General features: G+C 31.2%; 1 protein-coding gene across 2 annotated transcripts in view; it reads left to right on the plus strand.

Moving 5' to 3' along the window:
* Positions 1 to 15,622, plus strand: part of ATRNL1 (attractin like 1) — a 706,327-nt gene that overhangs the window by 190,023 nt on the left and 500,682 nt on the right. For both annotated transcript variants that reach the window (XM_049697036.1, XM_049697035.1), the window contains exon 20: positions 13,348 to 13,441. In XM_049697036.1, coding sequence (XP_049552993.1) covers positions 13,348 to 13,441 — 94 coding nt within the window. The remainder of the gene's footprint in view (positions 1 to 13,347; positions 13,442 to 15,622) is intronic.

Genomic DNA, 15,622 nt, shown 5'->3' on the forward strand with positions numbered 1-15,622 from the left:
TGGAGGGCCAACTATAAGTTATACAGGATTTTCTGTTGCACAGAGGGTTGGTGTCCCTAACCCCCTCCCTATTCAGGGGTCAACTGAACATTGTGTAGGTGCTGTAATAGTGTTATGTAGAAGTTGAACAATAGAATCAGAGACAAAGAGATTAATTTTAATGGGAGGACCTGGGTAGGCCCTTGAGAGTTGAGGCAATTTGCATGCTTCAATTTTCTGTAATTATTATTAGCTGCATGTTTTTCATTATAACTTGTTCTAAATGTAAGAAACTAAGCTATAATGTTATTAATCTTAAAAATATTTTAATATCTTTACATGTATTTGTTTTGTTTAATTACTCATAAAAAATGGACTATAAGAAAAAAGTTCCCCATATGAAGTATACAGACATTTAAAAAATTGCAGTCTTGTATTACTAATAGTTTTCTTCATCTAGGTCTTACCGTTTTTAGTTACCTTATTGTAAGATGTCTAATGGGTTTGGTTGGTGTTATGAATAAATTCTTTTCCTTTAACATTGCATTCATAACTGGTTTCAGTAAAATGTAATTTTGTATTTATGACTTTTAGTTCATTTTATTATTCTTTTTCTAGGTTCTTAAATAGTATATAATTTTCTTTCTATAATTTTTACTTTTAATAGTGATAAAGAAACTCTTAGTTTTCAGGTTGAGGAAAAAAAGTTCTTTCAACATAGTAACAGTTTTGTTTTTACCTTTGTTTCTTATTAGCAAAACTTATGTTTTTCTTTTTGGCATATTATTAATATCTGTCCATAGCAGGCTTTTACAGAAATATTTAAAACTTTAATAAACACACTGGGCTATGACACAGATATGCTCTGAGACTTGAGGGTGGTAAAGAAGATAAGTGAACTCTTCTTTCTCTCTACCAGGATGGGAGATTTTTTTCATTTTAAACCCTTCTTACATATTGCAGATTGTTCAGAGAAGCTGAAAGTTTATAACCAAAGGAACTCGAGCATTTCTGAAAATAAATGTAAGAAGTTTAATTCTCTCAAAATGGAAGCATTGACCTGAATAATCTAAAAAGGCAGATAAATGAAAATCACTTGATATGGAAATCTTGTTTTTATTAATTACTTTGACACAACAAAGTTGAAAGTTTGTATTTTCTGAGTACACGTTATCATCCTGTGTGGCAGAGAAAAGCCAATCTGAGATTTTAAATATTTCAAAGAATGGCCGTTAAATGAATAATTATATAATTACATGTAGCTATTTAGTATATGATATAGTCATGAAGTTATACTTTGATCTAAAATTCTCTTCAGAATGACATTTTTATGTAAATTTAAGAAAACAGGAGAGCCTTTTAAAATCATATAGAACTGCCTGTTTCAACTGCATGATTAAACAGTCTTTATTGCATAGCTTCTGTAATATTTGTAGCTAGTTTCTCTTCTCTGTATACTAAGTTTTTGAAACTTTGTTTTCCTTGTAGAAGTGTTCCTCTATGTCAGATTGCTCAGTAACCCTGTTTTCTTTATCTACTCCATCTTTTCAAACTCTTTTCATCCTTTTTGTTCTCAAAAAGGAAATGTTAAGGATAAGAAGAACTGCGTTTATGAAAACTGTTTGGCCCTGACATTGTCAGCTATTTTAGAATGACCTTTGATTGTGGGTTATTAGAAGATGCAGTTTACTACTCTTCTCTTAGATTCCTTTTGCGAGAGCCGTCTGTGGGTTGAGTCTCATGAAACTGCTAGAGATATTAGTCACTGAACTTTTAAGTGCTGGGGAACTTTGCCATGCATGGCTTACTTTGACACCTTTCTCAAGATCTCCTTTCCTACTTTTTATTTGCACAAAGTTCTACTTTCCACCTATCCTAACTTAAAATAAATTTTTACTTCGACTTTTGGCGTTGGGTTAGTGGTTTTTAGGCTCCTAGACTCGATGTTATAGACTATCTCCATCTCTGATTTATCAGTTTTGACCATGAAGTGTGTCACTTGAATGTTTTCTTTTCATTAGTAAGTTCACTAGTATATCTCTTACGGAATTAAACAAAAAAGTATTCAGTGGTTTTAGGTCTACAAGTACAGTACTTACCTATTTGGGGCAAGATAGAAACCATTATTTTATCTAAGTGTTCAATATTTCTCTTTAATTTCACTTGATGTGATGCTTATCATCATGTATTGCTTTAGGTTTTATGTTACAAGGATCTGGCACTATTGTTTTTTTTAATAAGTAAGGTAAAAAAATTTAATTTAAAAATAAAAATGGCTCTTACCCTAATCTACAAAGGTTGAGGAATTACTATTAGCTTCAAATGACAGGCCTAGGATGAAAAAAAGTAAGGGGTGAATTTAAAGTGGGGCGTACTTCTTGTATTCTAAAACATATAAAACATTTATTTAGTATGTTACGGAAAATTAGAGGTTAACTAAGAAACTCTAAGCATGTACTTACCTTGTCCTGATATGTAAAGGTTTTTTCAAAACCAAAGTCAAGCTAAATACCAGTATGCATGCATGCACACTTTTTCATATCTCAAAAACTACTTAGTGATGGTGGGGAAGTTAATTATATATTAGAAATGCCTAGAGCAGGTGTAAAAAAGCACCAGCATAAATATTCTCTTAAATATTTCATAAACATATCAAAATGCTCCTTAACATATTATTTAAGAAGAAATGCCTTTTCTTCAAATGTTCATTTTTATATATTAAGACATGAATGCAAGTATTTGCATTTCTCTTAATCATATGTAATTTTTTATACCTTTTATCTTGCTTTTTCTTTAAAGGCCTATTTACTGATTTTATAATAATCACAGTCTATACTTGTAGGCTTTAACGCAAGTATATAAACATGTAATTGTATGTTTAGTGAACAGTGCAGCCTACTTTATTAAGCAATTTTAACTTATTTTTTGACTTCTTATTAAGCATTTCTATACAGGCCACTATTATTCAAATCAATGTTTATAAACTGAATTCAGTAACTTTATTATTTAAAAAATGTTCTCACTTTACCCGCATTTTGTTAATGGTAATACAATTCTTTTGGGGCTCAATTTTAATGGTACCTTTGATTCCTTCCTTTTCTTCAACCTTGTATTCTGTCCCAAGCTGATTCTGACTCTGCACTGTCTCTGACATCTATCTCCGCCTTTATATTCCATTACCTTTATTAGTTTAGGCCCCCATGATTCCTCTTCTCTTCCACTACTGTTGGATGTTACAGATTACCTAAAATGGAATAGGTTCTTATTAAGTATTTGTTGAATTAATGAATGATTACCCTCTATATATGCAATCTCTCCATTTGTAATCCACCCTTATATCTCCTTTATCAGAAGATAAAGACATAGTTTTCTTCCCCAAAACATTCAGTGATTTTTATGACTATTTCCAAAATCTTTCATTGCCTCCAAAGTGTCTGTGAAATAAATTAAAACCTCCTTGACAAGACGTTCAAGGCCTTTTATGTTCTGACCCAGAGTGATTTTTCTGGTTTCATATCCTACCATGTTTCTCATATTCTACCACATCTTTACTTCTCTTTTTCTCTGTGTCCACATTTAAGTTAAGTTATTAACATTGTCCTTGTCAGCCAAGCTCCAAGCATTATATTAAAAACATACATAACTAACATTTAATGGTATTTTATTTTATCTAAATAAAAAACCAGGAACAATAAAATAAAACATATTTTATTTAGATATTTTATCTAAATAAAATACCAGGAACATTGCTAAGAGCTTTGCCCAAAGTTTTTCATATTCTCCAAAGCATTTTGTCAAGTATATACTATTATGTCAGTTTTATAGAGGAGTAAACCAAAGACATAGGCCTAAAGAGTCATGTTAAAGGTTAAGCCAGCAAGTGATGGAACCAGGATTGAAATATGAACTACCAGACTCTTGTACTCCAAAGCAAGTATGTGCTTACATCTTTGAATCTCAGATATAATCAGTGGTCAGCTCTAATCCATTTCGAAGCCATAATATTGAACTGCCATTGTCTAGTTGTGTCTACCTTTACCTTAGCTTAGCCCACTGTAGCAGTTTCTAAATAGATCAGCCTCACTTTCTTTTAGTTGATCCTTTATTCTGTATCTAGGACATTCACAATATTGTATTCCTTTCCACCTCATATCAAACCACTCCTTCATATAAACCCAACTCTTTACTCATTTTTCCTATTTTTGCTTCCCTGCACACTACTGTGCCTCTGGACTCCATTACTCATTTTTCAAATCTCAACTCTGGAAATTTCAGCCTGAAAACTTGTAATGTCCCTCCTAACTTCAGGCAGTGTTGGTACCTCCATGGTGACAGCCATCAGTGTTTTTGTAAGTCATTGTTCACTTATCTTTCTAAGTAGGATGTGAACTTCTTGATGAGGAAAGTTTTGTCTTAGTTGGTTTTTTTAAAAAATCATTTTTACATTATCTTTGTGACGCTATTACATAGGTAGTAGTACTGCGCTTGGTATATAGTTAGCCCATTGCTATATTAATATTACTAAGAAAATGTAATATTTGTGTCATATGTTTTACTCATTTTCATATGATCTAAGAGAAAATGTAATTCAGACTTTCTAGCTAGGTGGGTTTCACGTTTCAACCAATATTTTCACTTTAGAGCGAGAGGTAAAAAGTAGCTTACTATTTTTCTCAGGTTGATTTTTCTTTCTTTTATTTTTCAGTAATAGAGGCAGAAGTGAAGCAATATTGATTCCAAAGTCTATATTTTATTTTGTTCTAAATGAGGATTAGTTTTAATAATTACCAATGGTGTTTCATTCTGTACTCATAACTTATTGAGCAATAATCCAATATTTTGTACATAAATTTTTCATTAAATACTGATGAGAAGTTATATGAAGTTTAGATAAGGAAAAAAAATGAAATTTATATAATTCCTTTCAGTTTCTAGTTTTTCTAGAGAAGATAAATAGATTATTGCTGTCTGACTTCTCAAAGCTTACCATCTACATTTCACTTCACTCTATTAATTTTGGGGTCATTTTAACAAAATGTGTTATCCTATAAATGTTTTTAACTAACTTCAAAATATCTATTTCAGTATACCATATAATTTGTATTTTAAATGATTTTAAGGTATATTTTGTTTATTTTTCTATCTGCCAGCAGCTAATTCTTTCAAGTTTAAAGTTGTATTGTGCTTATGTGAATCCCGTTGTTGGTAACTGTAGGCATTTGGGTAATTATTCACATAGGATGATTGGTTTTTCTTGAAAAGATAGAGACTAATGTTTTCTTGAGAAATGGAATCATTATTTTACATATTGTTAACAACATCCCTTCTACTCAGAAGTATAGAAACTAAACCCTTAATAACATATGGGAAAAACAAAGAACTCTTCAAATAAAGTTGTTAACATAATGTTATTATTGACCTACAAGTAAAAGACATAAAAGTACATTTTATTATCTATTTTTAAAGTGTAGAAATGTTTAATCTTTTCAAAATTGAAAAGGTCTGTTAATTTTGGGGGGACATAATTTCACACAGAAAAGTTGTAAGGATATTCAATAAGTTCCCTCGGATTTCTTCTTTCTCTCCCTGTCTCTCAATTAAACATTGCAGACTTGATATCCCTCTATTCCTTAAAGATTTTAGGGTTTATTTTTTAAAAGTTGGGAATTCTCTTAACTACATTACAATTATAGATATTAGGAAATAAACATTGATGCATACTGTTATTAAACATAGACCTTACCAATTGTCCCAACATTGTTCTTTAGAGCAAAAGAAAATTCAAGATTACTAGTTGCATTGATTTGTGTGTCTCTTCAGACTTTAATCTGGAACATTTCTTGAGTCTTTCTTTTTATGTAATGACATTGACATTTTTTCGGAATACAGGTATTCCCCGCTTTTCAGATGTTCATAAACATTTGGTTAAAGTGGTGTCCGCCAGATTTCTTCACTATAAAGTCACTATTTTATCCTTTAATGAAAAAATATCTTGTAGGAGATACTATGAGACTATGTGAATATCATGTTACTTCTCAAACTTTTACTCACTAGTTTTGTGATTTTTACCAAACAGAGATTTTCTGATTCCATCATTCTTTCTACGATAATTAGTTAGCTTTCTTCTACAATGAAAAGCTTTGTCTTCTCTAGTTTGTCTGTCTGTGAATCTTATCTGTGTATTCATCTGTGCATCTATGTATTTATCTATGTATCTATGCATCTGTCTATGTTTCTATCTATCTATTTATCTATCTATCATTCTTTGAGCATTTCCTTATGTTTTGGCACTCATCTTGAACCTTTCCTGCCCTAACTGGAAGCTGGCATTTCTCAAGCATCCCTGGTTCCTTTACTGGGCTCTTTGCTACAGGGCCATCAGTGTTTATGAATCATCCTAGCAGACAGAACTGGAAAATAGGTGTATGTATACATAACAGACACCAATAAATTCTCATACATAAGTATAAACACATCAGTGCCCATTTCTGTATCTACCTGTACTCTATAGTAAAATCCATGAGTTCACACTAATACCTCTCATTTCCTGTCCCTTACTACAGGGTTCATTCTATCCTTCCTCCTTTCCAAATTTTTAATTTCCTTCTCTGACAGCAAATAATCTAACTTTAGTTATTGATACTAAATACATTTTTATTTATATCAATAAAAATATATTTATTTTTATATACTAAAGTTTCATATGTATTCAGTTCTATTTGTAGATCTTCTATGCTACTCCACTGATCTGTTTGCCTATTGATGTGCCAGTATCACAGTGTTTTAATTTTAGAGGGCTTATAAATGTTTGAATGTCTATTAGAACTAGTCCCCCACCCCCTTTTTTTTTTAACATCTTTATTGGAGTATAATTGCTTTACAGTGGTGTGTTAGTTTCTGCTTTATAACAAAGTGAATACATATACATATGTTCCCATATCTCTTCACTCTTGCATCTCCCTCCCTCCCACCCTCCCTATCCCACCCCTCTAGGTGGTCACAAAGCACCAAGTTGATCTCCCTGTGCTATGCGGCTGCTTCCCACTAGCTATCTATTTTACGTTTGGTAGTGTATATATGTCCATGCCACTCTCCCTTTGTCACAGCTTACCCTTCTCCCTCCCCATATCCTCAAGTCCATTCTCTAGTAGGTCTGTGTCTTTATTCCTGTCTTACCCCTAGGTTCTTCATGACATTTTTTTTTCTTAGATTCCATATATATGTGTTAGTATACGGTATTTGTCTTTCTCTTTCTGAGTTACTTCACTCTGTATGACAGACTCTAGGTCCATCCACTTCACTACAAATAACTCAATTTCGTTTCTTTTTATGGCTGAGTAATATTCCATTGTATATATGTGCCACATCTTCTTTATCCATTCATCCGATGATGGACACTTAGGTTGTTTCCATGTCCTGGCTATTGTAAATAGAGCTGCAATGAACATTTTGGTACATGACTCTTCTTGAATTATGGTTTTCTCAGGGTATATGCCCAGTAGTGGGATTGCTGGGTCATATGGTAGTTCTGTTTCTAGTTTTTTAAGGAACCTCCATACTGTTCTCCATAGTGGCTGTACCAATTCACATTCCCACCAGCAGTGCAAGAGGGTTCCCTTTTCTCCACACCCTCTCCAGCATTTATTGTTTGTAGATTTTTTGATGATGGCCATTCTGACCAGTGTGAGATGATATCTCATTGTAGTTTTGATTTGCATTTCTCTAATGATTAATGAGGTTGAGCATTCTTTCATGTGTTTGTTGGCACTCTGTATATCTTCTTTGGAGAAATGTCTGTTTAGGTCTTCTGCCCATTTTTGGATTGGGTTGTTTGTTTTTTTGTTATTGAGCTGCATGAGCTGCTTGTAAATTTTGGAGATTAATCCTTTGTCAGTTGCTTCATTTGCAAATATTTTCTTCCATTCTGAGGGTTGTCTTTTGGTCTTGTTTATGGTTTCCTTTGCTGTGAAAAAGCTTTGAAGTTTCATTAGGTCCCATTTGTTTATTTTTATTTCCATTTCTCTAGGAGGACCCACCCCCTTTTTTTTTAGCTTTTCTTTTTTAGTGTTTTCCTGACTATTCCTGAATGCATATTTTCTATGTGATTATTATTATCAATTTATTAAGTTCCATTAAAAAATGTTAGTATTTTTGTTGAGATTGGGTTAGATTTATAAACTAATTCAAATAGAACTGACATCTTTATGATATTGGGTTTTTTTTCAAGAACAATGTGTGTCTTTCCATTTTGTCACAACTACTTTTATGTCTCCCATGGGTTTTGCATATTTTTTGTTAAAATTTATTCCTAAGTATTTTATCTTATTCATTACAAGTATAAATAAGATTTTATATCCTTTACCTGGTTATTGTTAAAGGGCTATTGATTTCTGCATATTAATTTGTTAAATTTATTACCTTACTGAATTGCTTATTGTTTTAATTTGTTTTAACACTGATTCTCTAGGGTTTCCAGATACTATCATATCATTTACAAATAGAGATAGTGTCACTTTTTTTCTAGTCCTTACACATCAATTAACTTTTCATGTATAATTACATTGGTTAATATCTCTAATACAATTTTAAGAGTAATAGATCTATTGGGGAATCTTGCTTTATTCCTGATCTTAGTGGAAGAAAAGCTTCCAGTGTTTTCTTATTAAGCAAGATGCTGGCTATTATATATATATGTGTATCTATAGATATATATAGATATATATAAAAAATATATATACACACACATATACGTATGTTTGTGTGTGTGTGTGTGTGTGTGTGTGTATTTATGCTAAGAAAGTATCCTTGAATTACTATTTTATTGAATGTTTTATCAGGAATGGGTATTGACTTTGTCAAAGACTTTTTAACATCTGTGTAGATAATCATATTTTTAGATTCGATAATATGGTATAATAATGAATCAACCTTGCAATCTTCGTACTTATATTAAACGGTGTATTTACTGAATACGTTATTATCATTGATGTTTTCAGGTTAGTTTCAGCTTTCAAACTGTTAAAAAAGTACAGTATATATTTGAAATTAAAAAGCATATATGGTCAAGAATGTTACATGTTACCTATATGTGCTATCCACACATATATATCGTCTATCAAGAAGCTGAAAGAATCTCAGGATATAACTCTTTACTACTTACTAGATGTATAAATGTGGACTTTTTTTTTTCATTTCTGTGAGGCTGTTCTATCAAATGAGTATAATACATGTGTAAAGATTGAATAGGTAATGTGTGTGAAAGTACTTTGGAAATAGTGCAGTCATATATGATTGCAAAATATTGTTCTTATCATTAACCTACTTCATGTTTTATATTTTTAACATAATGAATACTCAACGACTTTTTTCAGATGATTTGATTCATTGATTAATAACTATTCAAAACAACCTTTAAAAACAATCTCATTGAAAACATTGCAGATTTAAAAAGAGATGCAATAAAAATTCAATAAATTGGAATTTAAGAATTTGAACTTAAGGCAAGTAGTAATTTTTGGTGGTAGAACTGAATGTGGGAAAAAATGCCTGGTATTTCATTGGTATTGAGGTTTGGCTCGTGAATAGATTCTAATAATATGTGTCATTCTTGCCTCATCTGTAGCCCAGGGTATTAATATTTTGCTCTACTTTTTTTAGATGTATGAAAACTTCAGATTAAAGAAATAAGTAAAATTTAAAGCGTTTAAAAACTTTAATGGTAGTCATTAGGCGTGTTCAAGAAATTTATCTTGCTAGAGTTAGAAAATGAAATATGACTAAAGTTATTCTTTATCAAAGCTAAACACAAGGTATTAAAAATACAATTCCAGAAGAGTTGGGTTGAAATTTATTTTGGTCAAATATTTTCAGTGCTTATGCTTAACCCTCTTCTATCAAAAAAGAAAAAAACAAAACCTTGTTTGTTTTAAATGAGATTTGTGTTTTGAACATTCAGTCAGAATGAAGAACTGACAAGTTATGTGTTTCCAGGCTTTGTGGTTATAGGTCAGGGGTTGGCAATTTTTTTTTTCTCTAAAGCATCAGGTAGTGAATATTTTATTTTTTGTGATCCAGGTACAGGTATGGTTGCTGCTTTGCTGCTGCCTCCTCTTGTTCCTCCTCCTTTTCCTCCAGCTTCACCTCCTTCTTCTCCACAGTACTTTGAAAATGTAGAAACCGTTCTCAGCTTATGGGCCATAAAAAATAGGAAGTGAGGACTTGCCCTCACGGATATAGTTTACTGACCCTTAAAACAGATGGTTAGAGTTTCTCCTCATTTTTCAATATGTTAGATGGCTTTGAAATATAAAATATGAATCTTAATAGCCCTCTTGGCACTTTATGACTTTCCAACCTGTAACTTAAATCCTTAAAACAGTACCATTTACTTGGCAGTTCCAGTCCTTAAGTTCTAGATTCTTGTTCACCATCATATTCTCAGACTAGTTCTAGAGCAGTGCCTTTCACCCAACAGCGTTCAACAAATACTGGAACAAGGACTGAATAACTGAGTTTCACTGTGCTTTATTTATTGGAGAAAGAATCATTTCTTAATTTCTCATTTACTCTTTATTTAGGCAAATATGGGTGCCCAGTATCCTAAGTAAACAAAATAATCTCTGTAAGTCAAATGACACATTTTAAATTATGAGACTTGTCATCTTTCCAGGAGAAAACAAAATCATACTCTCAGCAACAGATTAATACATGGCAATAGTTGTAATTTTTGAGTTTTTAGTGAGAAAAACCAAATTGCTAAGATATTATTGGTATCAACATTTCATGTTTATTTATATCAAAGGGTAACAGCTATGTTCTGTTTTCCCTTTTCATAAACCACACATGATGGCTGTTTGGGCTTAGAGCTGTAAATAAAAATATAAGTTTGAAGAATTAATTTTAAGTCATGTGGCTATTTGAACATTTGTCTTTGCCAGAATTCTTACTATATTTGAAACCTAATGTAATATATCTACTAAATATCAAGTATAATTACGCTAGAAGTATATAAAGGAAATTAAGTGGACATGATCTCCTAACTCCCAGAAGCTGTTGTATTTGTGTGTGACAGATAGCAATGACATAGCAATTAAAGGACGGAGGCACATAAACTGACTTGGAAACAAGTACTGCCAATGACTATTTTTTGATTTCCTTTTCTAAAGTATATCCTTTATATACAATTTATTTGAATAACTCTTACAGCATCTTTTTTTCTATCCTTATTGTTTAGTTTTAGTTACAAGTTGATATTGCAAATTTATATTATAGGGAAACAGAAATACCATGTGACCTCATAATGTTCCTGTAATGTATAGCTAGGCTATAAAATCATCATCATATAAAATTTACCAAACAAAAGGCCACAGTATGATGATTTTATAGGTGCTTATTCAGCATAAAAAGATAACCTCAAACGCTGACAACAACAGAATGATTTCAGTACCGTCATGAAGTATAAATTTTAAACAATTGAATTTAAAATACATTTGTGCCATTTTAGCCTGAAGTGTAGCACCAGAAGGGAATTCTCTCAAAATGAGTTTTCACTAAAAGGTATTTTTTAACACAATATTTTTTTCTGTCTCAGAAATTATTAAAGCTACTATACATTGATAATTCTTTAAAGAAATGCTGCAAGTGTGACTGTTATCTAGTTCTGCCATAAAGGGTAAATAAGTTTACCCAAGTTTTAAAATATTAATGTGCATCATTTGTTTTTTAGTGAAGTTCTGAATACAAGATAATATTAATGTGAAACGGCAAGTTAATATTAAAAGATACCATGGTATATGCATTCACTATTTATGAAGTTACATGGTATCAGTATATCTGAGTCCCTTTTTTGCTCATGATAATTTCCTTTATTCCTTGCACTTCTGCATCTTGTCATTCATTTCTAAAATTCTCACATGTTGTGTTTCCATAGTTAATTCTACAAACTTAAAGGAAGATTATACTGATCTATTTAAATAGTCTTTATGAAAGAAAACCCACACTTTTACGTAGAAGTCTCTTTTAGCAAAGAAAGCCTGGCTTCTTAAATAATCTACCTAATACCAAAATTTATTTTTTATGTGTGTGTAGGGTTGTATATATTTACTTTATATTAATTATGTGTTTTTTCAAAGCAAATAATCATAAACAATTAATAAGAAGCTTAGTGTTCTAAAATATTTTGATCAAAATCAGTGACTCATTATCTTATTTTTAAATGTGTATGAAAATCAGGAATGAAATCATTATTTCATTTTTATCAATAGAATGGTTTAACTAGCTGGTGGTGTGCAGGAACACAGTAGTTCTCATTAAAGGTTTTTGAAAGGGCTGATGACATGATCAGCCTTATCTCTTGAGAATATGTCTCAGGATTGGAGAATAAGTTGTAGCCATACGGAAGGCAGAAAGATCAGTTATGTAATGTATTGGTGTCAGTAAGACAGCATGAGTGACAGGACTTGAATGATGTGTTATCATAGTGGAAAGGAGGAGGTCAGATACAAGAAAGATCCTGCATGTAGAAACTAAACCTGCCAGCTGATTGGATGTTGGGCACAATAAAGTGTGAGATTGGTGTCCTGAATAATTGGAACGCTGATCTTTAACAAAGGAATGCAAAGTAAGAAAATGAAATGAGTTCAGTATGAACCAAATTGACTATATGTAACTGTTATGCTATGGAATGTTTCAGGTAGTATTCTGGAATACTAAAACTGAGAATGATCTCAGAAAAGGATGATATTTGGGCAAATAAACAGATATGCTTTTTTATACAATATGTAAAATTATATTTTTTTATTGTTGGCAGTGGTAAAAGTAGTGGAAGTAATAGTTGAATTTATTAAGTGTTTGATATGTGCTAGGAATTTAAAATACATTATCTCATTTAATTCTCACTAAGTCCTGAGAGCTCCTTTTTCCTTTTGAAGACGAAGAAACTAAGACTAGTGACGTTACATAAATTGCCCAAGGTCACATAGCTAGTGATTATAGATGTACATTTTGAAGCTAGATGTACATTTTGAAGCTGAGCTGTTTGACTCCAAAGATCTTATGCTCTTTGAAACTCATTTCATTAAGTAGATGTACCAAATTAGAAATGGAAAAAAGTCCAAAGAAGGATGAGATAAATACTTGGATCCACACTAGACTTCAGGATACCCCAAAGACTTTGAAGAGTTTCACAAAATTTTTAAATAAGTGAATTTACTTCCCCTTAATTAAAAATAACTTGTATGCTAACCCTAGTTTTTGGATGGCAAGAGGATAATCGATGGTTTACAAATAAGATAATACAACCTTCCCTGAAATGTGATGCACATGTTTGTGATGGGGAATATTCAATATCATTTTGGTTTTGACTTACAGCTTGTACATGCAGTGGACATGCAAATATTTGTCATATGCACACAGGAAAATGTTTCTGCACAACTAAAGGAATAAAAGGTGATCAATGCCAATTGTAAGTAAACATTACTTTCTAGAACTTTCATGGGTTGAATTTATGCTGTAGAACTAATTGTTACAGGTTTTCCATTTTAAGTTTAGTGTTGTGTTAGTTGAGCAACCAGTATTATTGTAAGCTATGTTTACTTGCATTTTATCAATTTTCATAAAAAATTAAGCCTTTAAAATGACAATTTTGTGGCGCCTTCAAAACAGAGCCCAAAGAATATTTGTCTTTTGTATCTCTCTGATAAAAAGAAACATTCTTATTTTTTCTGGAAAAATATATATCAAACCTCCATTGCTATCTTTATAGTTGTTCTCTATATCTTGTTAAATAACTGAAATCCAGTGTTTCTATGCATTTCCTTCTTTTGAATCTTTTATTATTAATTCTGATCATTATAGTCTTTTAGGCCTTGCAAGTGGTTTTTTATACTTATCTTCTTTTTCTCTGTTATTTCATTAGACATGAACCCACTCTTGTTGTTACTCTGCTTTCAGTAGTTTTATGAGTGGTTTTTGTCTTTTTATAATTTAGTTGTTATTCTCACCTACCTCCAAAAGGAGTAACTTTAAAAAGTAGTTGTTTCATGTTACTTAAATTTTTTTCTTATTCATATTCTTCATATATTAAAATCATTTTTATAGTTTTGAGTTGTATATATGCACTTACATTTATATTAGGTATAATGTGCTGTATGACATAAACCATAAATTCTGATTATAATAATTATATAATTATTTTAAAAATTAATAAAAGATTCTCCAAAACTATATGTAAAAATTTATATCCAAAGAGGTATGTTAGCCATGGAAAATGATGTTTTTGTTTGTTTTTATTTAGAACAATACATTATTTACAATAGAATTATCCTAAACATTTCAAGTTAGATGGTTACATCTTTGACTAGTCACTGAGGTATCATAGGTTTTCAAGAGAAGGTGAGCAGAACCAGTTTTTATTCCTTCTCCATAGTCTCTAAACTTAAAAATGAGGTCAAAGCATAAGATCTTAGGGAAATTCCTATTAAGGAAGGCTATTTTGTTCTCAGTACCAATGAGATTAAATCAGAGTCCTATGCTTTAAGTCAGAGAGATGCCTCCAGTGTTTTGCAGTGCTACATACTGGTTGTCATAAGTAGTGCCAACTTCTTGGGTGTGTGACATGTGCATTTACACAGGGCCTCATGCTTAGAAGGGCATCATGCCTGATTGAATGTTCTTCTGTCGCCATATTAAAATTCTTAATAAATTTTTAACGAGAGCCCTTCATTTTCATTTTGTACTGTTCCTTGCATCTCTCTTCCCCCAATGAATTGTGTAGTAGCTCTTGGTCTTAAGCAACAAATACTTTATTTTTGTTGTGAGATTCCATCATCATTATAAACACTGGCAATTTAAATTTGTACTTTACTTTTGCACAAATGGTATAACCATCCATAATAATTATCTGTTATGTGATGCAGTACGTTAGAAACATTTTTGTTTCCAGGTAAGAGAGACAGTATTTTAATTCACTGAACTCATGGGCTTCTAAGCTTATATATACAGAGTTACAGGATTTGGCATATGTATGAAATACTAGAAAAATAAATTATATAGTTCTGAATGGTGAAATTACATTTTGCCCTAGTTATTATAAATGGGAAATTTTTTATAAGCAGAGGAAAACTTGGAATACTAATTTGTAGAGGTTATTTTGTGGACAGTTTTTGTAGATAGAATTACATTTATTACTTTTTTGTTTTACTTATTTATTTATATAAGATTTATATTATATAATAATATATATCATATATTATACAAATATAAAATAGAAATATATGTATATTATTTACATATTTATATTATATATTTATATTTGTATAAATATTTATTTATTAATTTAATTTATTTATTTGAGTGTAGGGCAGTGATGACAATAGGGTCCTCATACTTAAAGCAATAATTTCCTGCAGTGTGCTTATACTGGAAAAAAATCCTCTTTTTAAGAAGCAAAGCTAGTCACTCAAGTCAGTAAACAATTATTAAATGAGTGGTTGCTACTCTTAATGAAGATGACTAACACATGGTTTTTACTTAAAGCTTCTTTCAGGCTAGCAGTGGAGACACTAGCCAAAATATACTATATTAATTTATTATTGATACATTAGTGATTTGAGATGCTTATGAATGAACTCTTTCCTCTTCCCAG

Source organism: Orcinus orca, chromosome 14 (assembly GCF_937001465.1).
Source record: "Orcinus orca chromosome 14, mOrcOrc1.1, whole genome shotgun sequence".
Lineage (NCBI taxonomy): Eukaryota > Metazoa > Chordata > Mammalia > Artiodactyla > Delphinidae > Orcinus > Orcinus orca.